The 20,899-nt window shown below is 39.6% G+C and overlaps 1 protein-coding gene across 3 annotated transcripts in view; it reads left to right on the top strand.

Moving 5' to 3' along the window:
• TRAPPC6B (trafficking protein particle complex subunit 6B) overlaps positions 1-20,899 on the top strand; it is a 627,408-nt gene that overhangs the window by 12,597 nt on the left and 593,912 nt on the right. The window contains exon 2 of one of the 3 annotated variants that reach the window (XM_044074225.1): positions 9,982-10,007. The exons of the other annotated variants lie outside the window; for them this stretch is intronic. Coding sequence (XP_043930160.1) covers positions 9,982-10,007 — 26 coding nt within the window. The remainder of the gene's footprint in view (positions 1-9,981; positions 10,008-20,899) is intronic. 3 annotated transcript variants of the gene reach the window in all.

The raw sequence follows: 20,899 nt of genomic DNA, 5'->3' as shown, positions 1-20,899 counted from the left end.
AGGTCTAATGTCGTTCTTGGAGATTCTGAAGTTTTACAATACTTTTCTGTAGATTTTTTACTGAAGTAATGTCCTTAAAGAACACTGCTGCTCTTTAAATTACACATAGTTTGTCTGCTCATGAACAGCAGTAGATTTGCAGGATTGCTCTGGGGACTTTTGGGCTCACTTTAATCCTCATTGTTGTTTCCCCTAGCCACATTAGGTTGTCATGTGTAAAACCTGAAATAAATGTCTTTTTTTATACCAGGAGTTGTACTAAATGAGTGCCAAATCCTCTTGCACCTTTCAGAATAAAAGTATTTAATCATTAAAAGTATGATAAAAGCTGTTAATTATGTAGCAGCAGCATACTGTGGAGGTAAATACAGTAATCCAACAAGATTCAAACAAGTGTTGTATTACTGGAACTGTCTCAGACAACAGGGCTAATAAACTGAACCAAACTGATCTGTAGATTGCAAACTGAACACTCAGAAGTTCTGAAGAGTAAAATTTTCCTTTCCTCTTTAATGGCAGAACTAAGACAAACTACACTGTTTGCTGTACTGTTATGGACTTCTGAATATATGAACTGCTGGATGTTTTAGTTGACTTCTGTCTTGAATCCTCCTGAGTTTCTGAACTGATTTCTGTCTTGAAAGTATCTCTCATAATAGAAAAGCCTTGTAAATTTCCTGCAGATTCTACATGCTTTCTTAACCTTGGTTCTCAAGCTTTGTACTTTTAAATACAGTAGAGAGTCGATTTACCCGAAACGTCAATTTTCCAAACCAGCCTTCCAAAGTTTTAGGGTAGGAAAAATCATAAAATCTGAATATGTAAAAATTATACGTATTCGCTTGAGCATGTTTGAGTTTGTAGCTAGCTCGTGTGTGAAAAATATTCTTTGTTGTCCATTGGAGTCACTGAATGGTTGAAAAGTGCATTCCCTGCATGCAGGAAAAAAAACAAGATTTAAGAAATTTTTATCCGGTTCAATTATATGTTTATCTGAACTACCCTAGGTCCCAATTAGTTTGGATAATTGACTCTACTGTAAGATGTTGTTGCAGGTACCTGTCTCTGAACTGTGTTTGTAACAAAATGTTCCGAACATTCTGTTGGCACATCTCATAGTTTCATAGTTTCATAGTATAGTACTAGGCTATCTGCCCTGGGGCATTTGTAAGCCTAGCCATAGTGATGTGGCTTTTGCCACCCCATGAAATGGTACAAAAATTTACAGAATAAATCTAGAATACTGTGCCTCTGTCTAGTAGTGACACAGTGAAGGTCCCCTTATATAATAGAATTAGTTTACTGTGCCCCTGTCTAGCAGTGACACAGATGTGACCCCTGGGGTAAACTTATGATCTCCCATCCACTCATCAAGATTTCTCTTGAAGAGAGTCAGTGAGGGGCTCTGCCTAATATGAACTGGGATCCTGTTCCAAAGCATGGGAAGCCTCTGGGTTATGAATCTATCCCTCCTGCATGTCCTATTCATACTTGTGCCGAGGTTTAAGTCTTTAGCTCTCGTGGTCCTGATGGATTTGGATTTTTTGAGGTGGAGCATGTCCATCAGATCCTGATTGGACATGGCCTTGTACGTCAGGCAGAGATCACCTCTGAGCAGGCGGTATGCTACTGAATAGAGCTGAAGTTTCTTTAGTCTAGCAGAATAAGACATATGTTGGAGAGACCCTTGATCCTTTTGGTGAGGTACTTTTGTGGTCTCTCCAGCTGTTGCAAGGGCCGGGTGAGGTACATACCAAATGGGGCATTGTACTCAATCATGGGCCTGATGAGGGAGGAATATAGGGGTACAATGACATCCTTGGATCTGGATGTGAAACCCTTCATGATGAGGTGTGCAAGGTAGAATGTTTTTCTAACCACTTTGGCAACGTGGGTGTCAAATGAGAGGTCGCTGTGTACTTGGGTCCCTAGGTCTCTGATTACTTTTTCCGTACTCAGTGGGTTGCTGTCTATGTGATAATTTGTGGGTACTTTGTTTTTTCCAAAAGGGATGACTATACATTTTTTGGCATTTAGTTTAAGGCCGTGACTACGGCACCAGTTGTCCATGTGTGTATCTGCTGGTGTATCGACTATGGCGCCTAGTTTGCAGTCATCTGCGAACTTTGTCAGCCACAGCCCTTCCATGTTTGCTTTAACATCTGAGAAATAAATGCCGAACAAGAGGGGTCCCAGGACAGATCCCTGTGGGACACCACTTGTGACTGGCTTTGAGTCTGACATTGCTCCCGCGATTTTAACTTTATGGGTTCTGTCCTTTAGCCAGTTTGCAACCCATCTAGTGACATAAGGGTTTACTTTTAAGCTGTTTAGCTTATCTGTGATGCCTGAGTGGGGTATTGTGTCGAAGGCCTTAGCCAAGTCCAGGTATGCTGTATGGACTGCTTTGCCCTCATCAATGGCTCTAGTGACTTTCGAAAAAGTCAACCAGGTTTAAAAGGCAGGATCTGCCCTTTACAAAGCCGAACTGGGTGGGGTCAAGCGTCTGTAGGTCCCCTATGTCTCCGTTTATGAGTTCCATAATGATTATTTCCATAGCTTTGCAGACCAGGCTAGTCAAGCTTATGGGGCGGTAGTTTCCAGGGTCTGTAGAGGCACCCCCCTTGTGGAGTGGGACCACTGTTGGTGTACGCCAGTGTTCAGGTACATATCTCGAAGTAAGGCTAAGGTTAAATAGCATTTTTATGTGTGGGTTTAGCTCCTCTTGGAGTTCACGTAACACGCACCCCGGGATACCGTCAGGTCCCATTGATGCTGTGTTTTTTGCTTTGTTTAGGGCGATTCTCACTTGGACATCTGAGATGACAGGGAGATTACATTCAGCTGGGATAAGTATTTCTTCTTTTGGGGGTGAAGGAGTCGAGAAATTTGCACTGAACCTGTCAGCCAGAATGTTAGCAATATCTGTGGGTTCAGTGTATTTTTTTGTTGTTGTGAACCAACTCTGAGCATATCTGAGGGTTTCCTCCCAGGTTTCTAACATAGCTGAAGAAGGCTTTGTGGTTATCTTTAGTGTCCTTAGCGATTTTTCTCTCAAAGTTTGCCTTGGATGTTTTTATGAGAGAACGTAGTTTTCTGCTAATGTTGATCAGAGATGTCTTCCCTTCATGGGATTTCGCTCTGACGTGCAGTAGCTTCCTTCTTTTGTTATACAATTTGTTTATGGCTGAGGTCCACCAGACAGGCCGCTTACATTTGGTGGAGAGGGACTTGGATTTGTTTGGGATTGCATGATCCATGCATTCTTGGAAATGTCCATAGAAAGCATTTGTGAAGAATTCGGCATTGTGGGATGTGGTATCCACTGGCACAGTGGGCTTAAAGGATACCATCTCAGTCTTAAGAAGAGTGAAGTCTGCTTTTGAGAAGTTTTTCACTGTGGTCTTTTGTGCTGGGGGTGGAGGTGGGATATGTATATCCAGGGTGATTAGTTTGTGGTCAGATCTCACTAGTGAGGGGTATACTTCCGGTGTGGAGCATTTTGTCCCCATGTTTGTGATGATCAGGTCTAGTATATTATCTCCCCTAGTGGGAGAGGCGACTAGTTGTTCCAGTGCATTTGAATTTATGAATTCTAGGAACCTTTGGGCTAGGGTATTAGGGCTAGAATAATGTACCCAATCTATGTTTGGGTAGTTGAAGTCTCCCAGTATGATGATATTTTGTGATACATTCATATCCTCCAATGTCTTCAGGAAGGCTGAGTGGGGTTCTTGAGATTGGGAGGGTGGTCTGTAACATGCTACCAGTTGTATATCAGTTTTGCCTATGGTTAGTTGCACCTGTATGGTCTCTGATGCTTGTGTTGCTACTAACCTGGAGGTGTGGGTGTCCTTTATGAATATGGACACTCCCCCTCCCTTTGTGGTTCAGCCCAGGTTTTGGGGCCGAAAAGCATGATACGAGGTATAGCCTGGTAGCGCTGGGGTGCTCTCTGGAGCCTTGAACCAGGTTTCAGTTACTGCACAGACGTCGATGTTCTCCATGCTGAGGAGTGCATCAAGTGCCTGCATCTTGAGATTTAGACTTCTGGCGTTGAGCAGCATTACCCTTAGTTTTTTTCCATTTTTGTTTTCTAAGGAGGTGGGTTTGTCTTTTGAGCCTTGCCTAAAAAGGCACTATGGGGTTGGCAAGAGCCTTAGCCAATATCCGGAAGCCCAGTGGTGACAGGTGTAAGCCATCCCTTGCGAAGCAGCGTGGCTTGTCCAACATATCATCCCAGGCAGACAGACATTGGATCTCCTTAGAATGACACCAGTACTTGAGCCAATTGTTAAAGCTGATCATCTTGTCTTTATATTGTGGTATCATTCTTGGTGAGGGCAAGATGCTGCTCAGGGTCAGGGTCATACCAGCCTGGGTTACATAATCGGAGAGCTCCTCTATGTCTCTTTTCATGTAGACCAGGGAGGAACGTCTCAGGTCATTCACACCAGCATGGACAATGACGGAGTCATATTTGTACTTGCTTTGGAGTGACCTGAGTGCGTGTGTTATGTGGCGGATCCTAGCTCCCGATAGACAGCTCACAGTCCCCTTCTCCTTGTTCAGCCTGGTCAGTGGGACATCAGTGTGTCTGACTATGGAGTCACCTATTACTAGTGTATCAGGCAAGGTGTTTGGCCTTAAGGGCTGCGATTGGTCGACACACTGATTTATTGAAGTATGTGTTGCATGTGTTTTGTTTTGAAGTGGTGGATTTTTGGATGTCTGCTTTGTGAGCTTCTGTTGTTTTGGTACGTTTTTTATTAGAGCCTCCGAGTATGTCTTTGTGTTTTTATGTGTTTGGTTTGCAGTTGTGGTAGGTCTATGTGGGACTGGGATTGTTGTGTGTGTGGTTGCCATCTCCTCCTGTCTGGTCATGCCAGCCCTGAGTTGAGAGAGTTCAGCCTCCAGTTTGGCTATATAGTTGCATCTCTCACATGTATTTGTGTTTGTTGGGAGGAGGAGAGGGTTGTCTGTGTACATGAGACAATTGTAGCATTGTCTCAAGATGCCCAGATTGACCAGCTGAACTGGAGACGACGCCAGTAATCTACCACTTGACATGCTAGAACAGTATAAGGGAGTGGTATACCTTTAAGGGAAGTGGGTATTCACAGGGGTGGTAAGTAAATGTAGTGCTTTACTTAGTACGAGAGTGCTTACTTAGTAGAGAAGTATTGAGAACAAGTGCTAGGCTTATAATACAGTGAGTAGTCTGGTTATACTAAGAGTAGAGCTTCCTTAAGGGAAAATTTGAAGAACAGACTTGGCGGAGCCAGACAAAGTTTAACCTTGTTTAACCGGTGCTGCGCTATGCGCACGACCATGCAAAGCCGTGCAAACGCGGATTTTAAACGGTGAACTACAAAAGAGCTGGAAATGGTCCCAAACAACCAATTACTACAGCTTCTTGTGCTGAGGTCACTTCCCCCAAGGACAGGTAGGCTGCTCAAGGCTCCCCACTCCCACTGGTGAGCAAAGAAACTTCCTTCTATCCAAGTAAGGTAATGGACAACACAGGAACTACACCACAGCCCAGACTACAGCAATGCCTGTAAACTGGTCTAAACTAGTCGAGGAAGGCGGGAAAACAAGTATTATTTTTTTGTTTTATTGGTAGAAACACACAGAAAATGCAGAAACAGTGATAAATTAGTTACACAGGCTAGCACACTTTAGTGGGCAGCCTTCACAGTTAAATTAAACAAACAAACAAGCAAACTTTCGATCAAATTCGACTAAAATGTAACTTTAAGTGCAGATTTTAAAATAATGCAGCAATCAGTTAAAAAACAGTTCAGGCTAGTTCAAGGTAAGCTACAGAAGCTATTTCAAGTGAAAAAAAGCAAAGATACTTAAATCCAGAAGGTAGTCGCTTTTCTGAGTTCCCTGCTGCTAGGACCACTCTGTAAACCCACTCTGTAAACCCAGTCCTTATGGGTGCTTTAGTCTGAAGGTTATTTCACTGAGGTAATTTGTTTTATTTGCTGAAACATTCATTTCTGTTGTAACTGTACTTACTAAAATTGCATATAATATGTGAAGTATAAAATGAAGTGTGAATGCTGCTAGCCTAGCCAGATAGAATTGTGCAGATAATTCTGTCATTTGTAAATATGATTGTAAACTACAGGCTTGTTGTCTTAAATGTAAAGAAATATTGTTACATGTAGAACTGGAAATAAATGTGACAACGGTGCACTCTACTGACCAAAGTAAAGCATGTGGTGATCCTTTGAAGTGGACAGTGGTGCCAAAAAGTCTAGATGAAGAAATTCTTTCTGTTGTTTTAACCAAGAATTAAATTACTAGATTTAAACATGCAGCTGTATTTTGGTTGCTCTGTTCCTGACCAGCTGCACGATAAAGGGGGAGATGTTAAGAATGTAAATGTAGTTAATGTGTAGCCTGGGAACACCAGGAAAGTGTAAAAGATGATGTAATGTTTATCAGAATCAGAAGGTATTAAGCATTTTTTTCTTAAACATCCAACTCGGCACTGCCTTATGCTCTCTTTATGTAAGTAGTATGTTAGAACTGTGTTTTCTCCTAGAAGCAGCTAGGAATTAGAAAGTTTAGACCAAGTGGTTTTCTGTGATGTCAGAACTGTACTACTGATTTATTTTAAGTATTTCTGTGTGATCTCTGAACTCTTGACTAGCACTGACTGTGTAGTAGAAAGTATTGTCATGTGTTTTTTTTTATTTATTATTGAATATTTTAAAACCTTTTAACTGTGGCTGGTTTTGTGTAAAGATAAGTTAAGCTCTAAGAGTACATTGCATGTATATAAGGATCCTGTACCAGGTCACTCTAATAAGCTTTGAGACTGTTTAGTCACATCTACTAATTGGATAATAATATTGCATAGCAATAATTGGATACCCTTTTAAGGGCCTTCGGGTAGCTGATAATTATTAATGGGTGGTGGCAGCTGGTACTACCGTATAGTCTGGGTAAAAGGGGCACAGCTGGAGAACCTGTGCCAGCCTTCCCCAGAAGTGTCTGTGTGGTTTTATAAACGTATCTCAAAGTGTGTGTGTGTGTCAGCTACTTGGGCAGGGACATGAAGCACTGGTTGGACAGAGAAGGTGCTGGAGATTTTAGCTTGCCCAGCTAGGCTGAGACCTGGACCCTATAGCTATGCCAGTGGGGAGTCTTATTGGGGACCTGGGGAACAAGGGAGCGACCAGCCCCAAACTGACTGTCATCTCTGTGTGCTCTTAAGGGAAATTGCACTTTACTGTGTGTATTTGTTATCCTTTCCTCATATATGAGATGCCCTCTCTGGTGCTAGTGGTGAGGATTGAGGCTCCTTGATTGCTGGGCCAGGGCACGGGTGTCACATGAAGATTTAGGCCTGATTTAATAAGGCTGCATTTCTGTAACCATATGATGAAAATACTGTATTTCTGCAGGATTTTCTCTGATGAAACCATATTTATGCAAGTCCTTATCTTACATATTTTTTTTTGTCTAGCTAAAATAAGCATGGCTGCACTGATCTACCATCTTCTTAATATCTGGGCTTTTTGGTTGGTTTCACACAGGATATAGACATTGAATCGCAAAGTGTAAAAAGGCTCGGTGAGGCACTGCGCTTTATTGTCTAGATCACGGTGGGTGGGAGTAGTCAGAAAGCCAGAAATACTGAATGATGGAGGGTAATGGCAGTAACAATGCTGGGAGTATTTGTGAGCATTGTGAGAGTCTACAGAAAGTTTAAAAGAAAGGTCTGATTAGTAACAAGCAATTTTTTTTTCTTTATCCTTCCAGATGTCATCTGTCATATGTCCATGATTTTGTAGACAGTCCCTGAGTTTACCTTTGCCCTCATAAAATAGTTGATTTTTCTAGTAAATCCCAGAGGATTAAAATCAGTCGTTAATGTCAGTTAAATACTTATTATTGTTCTGGAATTCCGTGTTGATGCAAAACCTGTTGGTGTGCTATTTATTTATTTTGCTTATGTATCCTTTTTTGATTGCGTTATTCCTGCTAGGCTAGTGGCCTGTTTTCAGGCGATGTATTTTAACTTTCTTAGTGAATTAAAGTTAAGTATGGCTCAAAGTTCTTAAATGTCCCAGATGATTCTATTTGATATTTTCATCTGTTCTTTGTCAAATTTGGTTTTCTGTTACACCAGGGAGTGTTGCTGTCTGAAAAAGAGTGACAGACATTTGAGTTTTACATTTAATATCAGTCAGAGAATGCATGCTAATGCAAAACCTTTTAATTCAGCATATGCAAAAGAAAACCTAATGTTAATGGGTATCAGGTAAAATTTATTGTTATTTTATAGAAGTCTGACCTTTGAAATGTACACAGACAATGTAGTGTAATTGCTGGGGTTGTCTGTGGAGGGAGTGATTGACTGTCTGCTGTGTACTCATTATTGTGGCTTTGTAGGACTAATAGGATTTGTGTGAAGCAGTGTGGAATACCTATGTTGGCCAAAGATAAATACATTACATGGTCATCACTTTTTATCACAGTTAGATGTGTGCTGGGTGGGGGTGAGGTGAAGGTGAAAGTTTGTGACTCTCTCTCTTGCTGTTTGCAAAGTTTAAACAGCAAGTTGTCTGGCTTTGCAGGACCATTGTGTATTAATGTAAACTAAGATGTGTGAAACCAACTTGAGGTACATTACTGTGTTATTGTTTTTTTTTTTTTTTTTTTACCACAATCGGAACATCTGAGGTATAAATAGTAAAGTGGTTGTAACTGATGGATACCGAGGTTGTCTGTGCATAACAATTATCATTGATGTTGTTTGATCATTGTTAAATTACAGCAACTGATGTATCAGCAGTAGTGTCACATTGTGTTGTATTTGCTAAAATCAGTATAAACCTAGTACTTTGTGCTTGTGTTTGTTGGGGAGGTTGCATTGCATTTAAGTTGGCCATCTTTTCTTTCATTTTCCATAATAACCATCAGCATTGCACATGGTAAGTGGCTATCTTTTGTGGTTGGCAAAAGCAAGATGTGTGAAGGCAAGTGCTTATTGCAACAGTGGCATAGTAATAGTGTTGGCATCAAATAGTCCTTGGCTTTTATTTAGTTTTTATCTGTGATTTATTTTCTTCGGATTCCACATGTCCTCCCTATCTGTGTGTGGGTTTATCCATGTGCTTTGGTTTCCTCCAACACTGCAAAATATGCTGTAGCTGAATGGTTGTTCCAGCAATTTGCCTCTAAGTAAGTGTGCAGTGCATGCACGTGTGTTTGTCTTGTGATAAACCTGGCACGTTAGGGATTGTGTGTGTGTGTGTGTGTGTGTGTGTGTGTGTGTGTGTGTGTGTGTGTGTGTGTGTGTGTGTGTGTGTGTGTGTGTGTGTGTGTGTAAATTTGGTGCATCCTGTGATAGATCTGGCTTCTCAGGTGCAGTTTTTCTGTGTGTATGCATGATTATGTGGAAAAATATCTTTGGACTCTTAAGTATTGCCGGGCAGATATAATCCTTGCCTTTCACAAATAAGGCATAGAATGCATCATTGAGCATTCTGACCCTAATAGCTTCTGAGAGCCTTGTGACCTCCATACACCTCAGGCTGTATGAGCGGATTTTGTTGCACGCTTACTATTAGCGTGTGTTCTGAATCCCACCTAGTGTAAAACTGGCCCTGCTCAGAATTGTGAAGATTTTACTATAGCTTGTGTTGGGGCTGGGTATGGTATAGTCATTATTTCTTTAACTTACTTTTCAAACTTCATAGGTGTGCACAGAAGGTCTCTGTAGCTTGCATAGGGGCAGTGTACTGTCAAGGAGCAACAGAATGGAATGCATTACTGTGATTGTTGTGACCTACCTCAGAATTACACATCAGACACACATACAGTTGTCTATCTTTTGGTGGTAGTTATAAGAGACATGCTGTTATTATATGTTTGACAGCAACATGTTGAAATATATTAACATATTATGTTTGCTTTTTCAGTTTCATCCCAGTCTGACAGCAGAGGGTTACACAGATGGTGGCTGTATTTTGAGGGTAGAGGTGAGGCAATGTGCTGTAAATATGTGTGAGTGACAACAGCCACTTTAAATATGACTGGCCAATTTGTGCCTTCACTTTCATCCTGATTTACAGTAGAAGAGTACACAGAAGTTACCTTTGATTGGGGGTTGGGGGCTGTTGGGAGGCAGGCACTATTGTAATACATGATTTATGTGCCTTTACAAGCGTTTGTGTTCTCATTTCATTATAAACTGCTGTCCTGCCGGCTTTGAACATTTAAGTCTTGGATATAATTTAAGATAGAATTTCCTTCCTTGATTGTGATTTTTGTTCAGGCCATCATTGTGTCAAAAGATTGGGAAAAAGCTCTAAACTGCACCTTAGAGCATCTATAACCCTATGGTGTTTGGGAGACTGGCTGCTCCCAGACCCCAGCTTAATTTGTGTGTTTCCTCCACAGTCGTTATAGTGCAGTCATGGTCAGTTATGGTGTATAGAAAGGATGCAGGAAAAAGCAGAATTGAAGAGTGAATTTCTTTCCCTGGTCACAAGTTTTGTTTGTGCCATTTTGGGATGTAAAAGATTGTTTAAAAATACTCTAAAATGCAACTCAAATCGTCTACAAACCCATGGTTGCTCATACCTAGTAGTTCCCTAAACCACATTTTAATTCAGTTATTTTTCTCCATAGTTTATACTTTGCAGTTTTGACCAGTCGGTAGATGTTGACAGGGCACAGGAAAAAGCTGAGGAGTAGGACAATATGTTAAGTAAGAAAAAAGTAATCTGGATGGTGTGTACCAACCAGAATAGGCGGAAATGGAGAGGGGCAGCATGGGATTTTCACAGGGAGATACCAGTGGGTAATGGGAGGGGGGTGCCATGGAACCCTTCCCTAGGATGCTATTTCATCAGAGGCGAGCATAGATAGTTTGTACAGTTATTCCTACATTACTATGAGGGATATCATGCCCTTGTGATGACATGATTAAATTTCCAGTTGCAAGCTCCTCCTGCATCCCCCAAACTTATATATACCAACTCAGAGATTGCCATACCTTAGAGAAAAGGGAATATTTTAAGAAATGTCAACTTGGACTTATTATATAAGTCCAATCTTTCGACCATTCAGTCTCTGCGTCTTGAGACATGCTTTAGCAGGTCCCAGCATTTCAAATGGTTACCTAGTTAAACAGCTTAATATCTTCCAAGTGTCAGGAATGAGGTTGAAGAGGTGGGATGTCTGAATGAAGACGCCAAAGCTCGAATCAGAGGTAATACAGCCTAGTGGTACAGTGTGAAATGAGTAGTACACGGCATAAGAATGCCAAAGAAGCTGACAAGTAGGGTGTACAAAACAGTGGTGCAGCCAATTCTGCTGTATGGTACAGTAACCTGGGCAGAGAGGTCAGAGCAGTTGAGAAAGACTGGTAGTAGAATATACACCGTGGGACAGATGACATAATGACATTAGAGTGGAAGCCAGACTAGCTCTAGTTGTAGAGAAGGTCAAGGGGAACTGATTACTGTGTTTTGGTCACATGTACTGGAAAGCAGAAGGTGATATGGTAAAGATTTGAGAGTGACAGGATGAAGGAAAAAGGAGATTATACCACCTAAGCAAGAGAAGGATGCATTGTGTAAGAGAAGACCTGTGATGGATAGGCATGACTACTGAAATAAATGGGAGAGTGGCTGTGAATCAGCAGAGGTGTTAATAGTTGATGCAACACCTTGGCCCCATGTAAATTGTAAAAAATGAGTTGCTGATGATATTTTAGTTCAATATAAAATGTCTACAACTCTCTCTTTGTATTTAACTATGCCACAATATGGTTAATGTATCTTTGCAAACACTTTTCGTCTTACTTTGTCTGCTTTAAAGGATAGACTTTGAACTTATGAAAGCTCATGTCTACATGGATAATACAGCTGTACTTCAAGTAATGCACACATTTGCACTGGGCTAATGCCCTCTTTGAACATGTGCATTTTCTTGTCTTCTGTGGTGCACTTCTTGAGCTCAGTTAATTTATCAGGAGTCTTTGGTAGCTGTGGAATAACCTAAAGGATTTGTAAGTGTTGTTAATGTAACAAAATAACTTAAGACAACACAGTTCAGCAGAGAAGAATGGTCTTGTTTATTGCAGAGAACACACATGTGGGAGACTTGTCAATCAAGGTCCTGTCTCCTTGAGACATAAAAAGTTTAATTCTTTTATACAAGTTTTCACTAAATGCAACAGTATTGTAACTATTATGCTACAGCCACTGACAAGTTAGAAATCAACACCTTTGCATTATTTTTGTACAAGTTCAGAATTCCATATTAGAACATTCTATACTAGCCATGCTGGCAGGAAATAAACCATCAGTAGCAGATTAAAACTGTCAGGAATCCATTTTGAAATGAAACCTACTTCAGAACAGAATATTCATTAAACATTGCTCCTTTCTTACACTTCTCATTCATATCCCCTCCCGATGCTATGAAAGATCACTTAATTTGTATACTTTTTTATGACTGGACAATGGCAGCAAGTCTTCAGATGGGTATCAAACATTCTTTGCATTCAGGCAGTTTCAGTCCTTGGCATGCACAGTTTTTTACAATCATTCTGCAAAAATGGTTCTATTGGCTATGCAAACATGTCTATGTCTTAATGGAATAAAAAGACATCTTGAATAACTTTCAGTAGCTACACATTTCCCTCATAGAGGTTGTCTTTTATTATTGAGTAAAATCTTGCAATACCTTATCCATATTTTCCCTTCACTGTAACTCTCAAACTAATGTGATCAGTGGCAATTTTTCTACTATATTTTTAAATTTGAACGTTTTGCAATTTGATGCTTTTTCTGGATTCTCGAAGGTTCATAACTACCATTTTACAAAGGAATGAAGTAATTCCTAAAAGTATCATTATAATAGCAATTAACATAAACATTCAGAATATTTCTACCACAAACAGGAAACACGTTAGTTAACCATGGTCACTGAGAGCTGTCTGCTCTTTAGCATGAGATAGTTAGCGACTTTCTGTATGATTTATAGGTCACTGTAAATATTATCTGCATTATGTGGAATAAATGAGCAACACTCTTTTTTTTGATGAGAGTGTATGTATTGCCATTAGAAACAAGGATAAAGTCAAGTGCCATTCTGTGTTGCAGTCATTTCAGTTGTAATTTGATTTATTCATTCAAAAGTGATATTACGTAAGATTTCTAATAATTTAGATAATTTTCTTAACTTCCATATTGATTTGACTTGCCCATAAGCTGGTATAATTCCTGCGCCAGAAATAATAGTATCCCCAAGGTCCATGTGTGCTGTTCCTTTAAATGCAATCTTTTGTACAGCACGATGATTAACCCAAGAAGCATCTATCTTGCCAGCTGGGTTTGGAATGTCTTTTCTTTACCTCTTACGATGAGCATTATGGATTTTCCCATAGGCAGAGTCTCCTTTTGTCATATAGATGGAATCACATGGCCTGTATAACAACAACCCAGCCAGTCTGTTTGTATCCAAGGATGTGCTTGGATCACCTCAAGTGTAGTAAAATTTGTGCAATGCTGCCGTACCCAAACCTCCGGCCTCATCATATATTTTTTGAGTGAAGTACTCCAGCCAATAAATGTTGCATTTTTAATGTAACTTGTATGTTCTCAAATAGTCTTTGATAACTGCAGCAAAATTACTGAAAATGCTCTTCAATTCTTTTTCTTTTACTAATCTAAACATTTTTAAAGAAGAAGACATCTTCATTAAAATTATCACTTATGACATAGGCAATCATGCATTTTATGTAAATGAAAACAAACCATATTGACATAGTTTTAGTTGCAAATATACATCACTTATAATCTATACAGTCATTGTCAATCAAACATTACAAAGCTAATTCAATTCCTGCCTTCCTTTTAAACCTCATTCCACCTCCAAAACATTATTCTGCATGTATTGTTCCCATAATTTTTCTATGTAATTTGCTCCTACCATTTTCTAAAGATAGCACTTCCAGTTGTGTTAACTCTGTTATTATATTCACTACTTCTGGTACAGTTGTTTAGACACTGATTTTCATTTTCTAGAAATTGCTTTTTTGGCAGCCACCAGAATTAAACTCAGCAAGGCCTTACTACGTATATGCAGTTCTGATTCTGTATCATTGCTTAAAAAATAATTTCCATAGTTACACCCATTTGCTCACCCAGTATTTCTATTAGAGTTGTCTTCAGGGAAGTCATAGTCTGCCAACTCATTACATGTCTAAAAAAATGTCCCCAATAACCTCTTTCTTCCCCATAACATCTCCAATATTTGCAGTCTACCTGAGGAAATATTATTTGGAATCTGTTTATGGTATAAAAATACTTGTGCAAACACTTCCAAGCCAAGATCCTAAATCTTCTAGGCTTTGTTGCATAATTGGGAGCCATACATATATCCTTCCATTGTTTCTTTGTGAATTGCTTATCTGTTCTCTTTCTCTTCCCAGTCTTTTCTAACTGCTTCTGACTGATTCCTATAGTTATACAATATTTTATATACCCTACTAATTATCCATTTTTTAATGCAGCTTCTGTTCTAGATTCTACTAAAAACTCTAGAGGTTATCTTTCACTTAGAACCCCCCATTTCTTTCTCTTTGCCAGCACTCTGATGTCAATCTTTGATAGGGAAGGCAATCTCTAGTCTGCAGTCCATATGAATTCTTGGCCTCTTATCATTCTATTACCTTTCCCTCTGTAATTATTTGCTCCCAATACCTTGGTTCCTTTGCCAGTTTTCTCCAGTAAATTCCAGCACCCTCTTGTCTATTCTCTGTACCCCTAATTGCAGTTATGCCTATCAGCAGAATCTCCTTCGTCCATCTCCATGCTGGCTTAGTTTTTAGAATGCTTTCTGCTATAATATTCTGTATGGTTATTGTTGTTCTTTTTACGGGTCTGCATCCAAAATTCCACCCTCTCCTTGTTTAAGCGCCCCCCCCCCCCCGTTTCATCGTCATCATTTTCCACTTAGCACAAGCAGAAAGCTGTAATTCAATGTATAGGAGCCTTAACTTTTTAGCTCTGAAATACCCCTTCAAAGCAGGTAACTCCAAACCGCCTTGTTCTGTTGCAAGGCAAAGGGTATCCCATTTGACTCTTGCCCTCTTTCCCTCCCAGACAAAATCCTTCAACTCTTTTTATTAATTGCAATCCACAACTTCTCGGGTTAATAAAAAATGTGCCTGACCTGTGTATAAAAGTAAAGGGATTAAAAATATTTTGACTGCTTGTATCTTGCTATCCATATCCATAAAATTGAGCTTCCAGTTTCTCAGTTTTTGTATTATCTTTTGTTTAGTCTCTTCCCATATCTCCTTAATTGCCATAATAGTCATTTTAATCCATACTGCAAAATACATTTTATCATGTCCCATAAATATGGGTATTGCTGAACCAATTTGTGTGTGGGTACGTAGGTTACAGCTATTGCCTTTGTTTTATCTTCATTAATTTTGTATTTGAAAATACTTGAAACAGTCTCAGAATGTTCCACAAAACTGAATTGTTTTTATCAGGTATAAAATGTCATCTGCAAGTAAAGCCAACTTTTCTTGATTACCATACCAGTTGTATCCTTCAATTTATGAGTCTCTTATTTTCTTTGCCAATTGTTCTAAATGTAATGCAAATAAAAAAAGGGAAAGAGGGCACCCATGCCTGGTTCCTCTTCTCAAACAGAACTTACCAGAGAGGACCCCCCCCACTTTAATTTACACCTTCAGTCCCTCATATATGTTGTTAATCAACCTTATAATTTTATGAGGGAATGCAAATGCTTCCAATGCCCCTACTCACAAAATCCCAGCTTACTCTGTCGTATGCTTTCCATGCATCACAACCCACCAGCAGCAGTGATATTTTCTTATACTGTGCTTCCCTGTGCATCATTGTTGTTCTGTTTTTATGTTGTCAAATGTTTGCCTCCCCTCCACAAAAAACACATTGATCCATGTCTATCAATTATGGCATCACCTTTGCCATTCTTTTAGTCATTCTACACATAAACACTTTATAATCATGGTGTGGAATCGAAATTGGCCTATATGAAGCTGGCTCGGACGGGTCTTAAACATCTTTATGTATTATAGCCACCATGGTTTTCTTCCAGGAAGTTGGTGCCTCTCCTTCTTTTAAAATACTCTTAAACAAAACCAACCATATCTTTATCAGTTTCTTCTCTCCTAGCTTACAAACTTCTACAGGATTACCATCTGTTCCTGGAGACTCTTCCTGTAGATTGGGTATACATCACAATTTTTACATCATCTCTTTGTATCTTGTTAGTAATCGATCCTCATCTACCTCTGATTTTGGCATATTTAATTCTTCCATAAACATTTCCATTTGTACTTTTTCGTGAGTTCCACATGTCTCTGCTTTATACAAATTTTCATAAAAATTCTGAAATATTTCTAACATTTCTACCAGATCTATGGTTATTTGCCTTGTTATGTGCTCCCAAAACCTGCCAACAACCCTTACTACTTTTTGTTGTCTGAGCTGTTGTGCTAAAATTTTTGAGCTTTGGCGTCATTATTAAAAAAAAAAAAAAACCCAGTTGTTTAACTGCAGTCTTTCTAAACCCATGTAGATTGTCAAAGTAGTCCTTTATTATCTGTTTAGCACACTGCAGTTGAGTCTGTTTTTGTTCTATGAGATTTCCCTTTCTTCAATACTTTAACCTTTGTCAGTCCCTCTAAATAATTCTTGTTACTTCTTAACCATATCTCTTTTTTGTTTTCATTTCCACCCTAATTTTAAACTCCACTTTAATTTTATCTTGCTTCACAGCCATATTTTCAGTAGAGATTTCTATCTTCTTAAATAACACTTGCATAATTTCCACTACCCATTCCTTAAATTCTTCCTCTCTTTATCAGATTGGTGGGATAGTGCCACTGTCTAATTTTTATTCATTACCCTGCATTTATATTTTAGTTATTGGTGCGTCATCTGAAATAGTTAATTATATGCATATGAAAACTTTCTGTTAATTGTACGTGTCCCTGTGAAATATAATTTCTGCCTAGCCCAGTTTTGTACCTTGGGGAATAATATCAAAGTGAAAGTAAACTTTTCTGTCATTCAGAAATCACTCAAGTGGAAAAACTGAACAAAATTCTGTGTCTCTGGACTCAGTGTGCAGACAACATATAGACTATTTGGACATACAGGTAGACTAATATTGCACATAATTAGAAATACATTTTAACACTTTTCAAAGTGAACCGTTACTTGCATGAGACTTTAGTATTGCAGAGGTACTTGGTTAAGACATTGCATTGATCCTTGCACAGAATGATACATTTTGAGTATTGTGCTATGGACCTTAGAGTATTGCACTATGGTTAATTTACTAATTTGTAACATGTATTGCACTGTAAGAAGAGATGTTTTACTGCATTACTACTGCTCTAGATGGTCTACAAGTTACAGTCATGGTGAATATTGCACTAAGTATTAGAGATGATACTGGTAACCACGTTAATGCACAATTTAAGACCGTTTCTACTGATCCAGGTGGTCATCCTGGAGTGTAGTGGTTACTAGAGTTCAGCAGCCTGATGACGTTAGGGAAGAAGCTGCTCCTGAATCTTGTAGTTCTGCAACTTATACTTTGGAATGCCTTCCAGATGATAGATGCAGGAAGGGTCTGTAAGCAGAGTGAGTGCAGTCTTTTTAACTATTCCTCTGGTACTGCTGAGACATCTAGATAAGTACAAGTCACAGATAGGTGGTAAGGTGGTCTTAATGATCCTCTCGGTTGTCTTCACTACTCTCTGGAGGGATTTGTGATCAGAGGTAGAGCAGCTTCTATATCATATTATAGCGTTGTTTGTCAGGATGTTTTCTATAGTACCTCTGTCGAAGGCAGTGAGAACTGTCAATGGGAGATTCACTCTCCTCAGCCTTCTTAAAAAGTGCAGTATCTGGTGCGCTTTCTTGACTATGGCATTTGTATTTATGTTCCAAGACAAGTCCTCATCTAAGTGCACTCCCAGAAACTTTGTGCTTCTCACTCTTTCCACTTTTTCCCCATTGATGGTGAGGGGAGAATGTTCCTTGTGATTTTTTCCTGTAGTCCACAATTATCTCTTGTCTTGTTCACATTTAGAGCTAAGTTGTTGTTTTTGCCCCAGGTAATCAGTAGTTCCACCTCATCACTATACACTGTTTCATCGCCATTACTTATGAGGCCCACAACCATTGTGTCATCAGCAAACTTGATGATGTGATTTGTATTCTACCTGGCTGTACAATCATGTGTTAAAAGGGTGAACAGCAAGGGACTTGGTACACATCCCTGTGGGACTCCGGTGTTAAGAGTGATACCATCTGAGGAATTATTTCTGGCACACACTTTCTGAGGTCTGTATGTGAGAAAGTCAAGAATCCAGTTACAAAGTGGAGTGTTAAAGCCTAGTTGGAGTAGCTTCGTTTACCAGATGAAGAGGGATGACCATGTTAAAAGCCAAGCTGAAGTCAGTGAATAGTACCCTCGCGTAGGTGTTTTTATTCTCAAGGTGTACCAGAGAGAGATGGAATGCTAGAGAGATGGCATCTGCCGTAGAGTGGTTTGCTCGGTAAGCAAACTGCAGATGGTCAAGATCAGTAGGAAACCTAGTTGTTATGGCTTCCTTGACCAGCCTTTCAAAACACTTCATCACTGTGGAGGTGAGGGCTATGAGGAGGATGATAGTAATTTAGGCAAGTTGGTAGAGGCTTCTTTGGTAATGGAATGATTGTTGTATCCTTAAAGCATTTTGGAAGTATTTGCCGACACGGAGAATTATTGAAGATATCCATGAGGACATTTGTTGGTTGAACTGTGCAGTCCCTGAGCACATGCCCTAGGATGTTGTCAGGCCCAGCTGCTTTTCTTTGGTTAACTCTGTACAGTGCCCTCTGGACGTCAGTTAGTTTGAGGGTGAGCATCTTTTCGTTATGGCCAGTGGGCATTTTCTTTGCTGCTGTTCTGTTCCCTTCCTCAAATCTGCTGAATCCGCTTATTTAGGAATTCCTTGTTCCTTGGCTTTCCTGAGGACTTCTCTGTCTCCAGATCTGAAGGCTGCATTCCTTGCTTTCAGTAGTTCATACACCTCTCTCGTCAACCATGGTTTCTGGTTGGCTCGTGTGATGATGGTTTTGGTGACTTGTGGCATCATCCACACATTTCGAGATGTAGCCCATCACTGCTTTGGTGTACTCCTCCAGGTTGATACACTGGTTCTCAGTAGCCACCTCCTTGAATATGCTCCAATCTGTGCTCTCAAAGCAATCTTGGAGTACTGAGACTGCACGCTCTGGCTGTATTCTTGTTTAACTGTTGGTTTCCCTCTAATTATCCATAGATAAAGCAGCCCCTGCAAGTACGGCAACTGCAGGGCTCCAAAAAGACCTTATAGCAGTACAAAACATTGAGATCCAGCTTACTGTAGCATAAAGAGTTTATTAGTCCCAAAGCATAATAAAAAAAGAGACAAAACAGACTGGTTTTGGCTGTAAAAAGTTCAAAACCTTCTTCAGTGAAGTAAAGACATATGCACTTATTCTCCTTTTTATAGGCAACCACTAGTTGAGGCTCCAAGTTAGTAAATTAATTGACCATGCCAATTAAAGGTATTATAAGCCCTGGTGAAAACAAAGCCCCCAGTTTGACAATCAGTTTATTCTCTTTATTGTTTAAAATCTGATGCCAAATTGATTTATTTGTTCTCTGTCCAATAATTCTATCACATTAAAAGTAAAGGATGCATTCCTATGTGCCTCAGTGTGTTTATATAAAGCATTAGTGAGCTTTTTATGTGTGATGTCACTTACATGTTCAGAAATTCAGAATTTTAAAGGCCTGGACAAACATAAAATGCAGAGCAGATTCAGGTAACCAAATAAATCTGACAGTTTGAAAAAAAGAAAATATCAAATACTTGCCCAGTGTTTTTGCTGCTGAACTGGCATGCCTTCATCACCTTTCTGCAGTGGCCACAGGGAAAACATCCCTTAAGTTGGTCCCCCACGAGAGTAGTTTGTATAGAGCCACCTTTACATCTCCAACCATGTTTATAATGACTTAAAAATAAACACAAATTTTTGCCTCTCTTGAAAGAGAAATGACATCTGTCATCCAAAATCTCACATAGTTTGGTATCTGCTAAGAGTATGTTCCAATGTCTATGGACACTATTAATTAGGACATCAGTGTTCCTTCCATAAGTAGTGACCTGTCAGACGGTTGAGTCTTTGTCTATAGTCTTATCCCTGTATGTTTAAAGATCCTGCCTGTCACGATTAGCCACCCAATGTCTGGCATGATAGATGTTCCTCATTTTGTAGACCCTATTCCTGAATCTAGTGGTAAGGTCTTCTTGATATACCTGATAAGTAGCATCATTTGATCATATTCATTTCATACGCAAAAATGGTGATTTTTGGGATGTTTCTGCATATGTGTGGAGGATGAAAGCTGGTAGCATGGAGAAGGGAGTTATACTGGGGGTATTTACGATACACTTCTGATGTTAAAAGTATGATCATTATTCCTAGTAACTAAAACATCCAAAAAAGTGATCCTGTTAATATTGTAGCAATGGTCTATATACTGGTAGTAACAATATGGAGAGGTGGTCAGAGTTTCCCAGGTGTGGGTGAGGCACTGCCTTAAATGCCAGCTTAACATTGCTGTATACCTTGTCCATTGTGTTCTCACCCCTTGTTGCAAAGTCCACATATTGGAAATAGTGAGGCAGAACTGTTTTCAAGTTGGCCTGATTAAAGTCACCTGCCACTATATGAACACAGTATGGATTCCTGCTTTTCAGTTTGTTTACAGCCTCGTATAATGTGGGCATTGCCTCATTTGGATTAGCACT

The sequence above is a fragment of the Protopterus annectens genome, chromosome 6.part0, assembly GCF_019279795.1.
Source record: "Protopterus annectens isolate FY-2018-M chromosome 6.part0, PAN1.0, whole genome shotgun sequence".
Classification (NCBI taxonomy): Eukaryota; Metazoa; Chordata; order Ceratodontiformes; family Protopteridae; genus Protopterus; species Protopterus annectens.
Note: the sequence above shows the minus strand (reverse complement) of the source record. Positions and strands in the feature narration are given on the sequence as shown.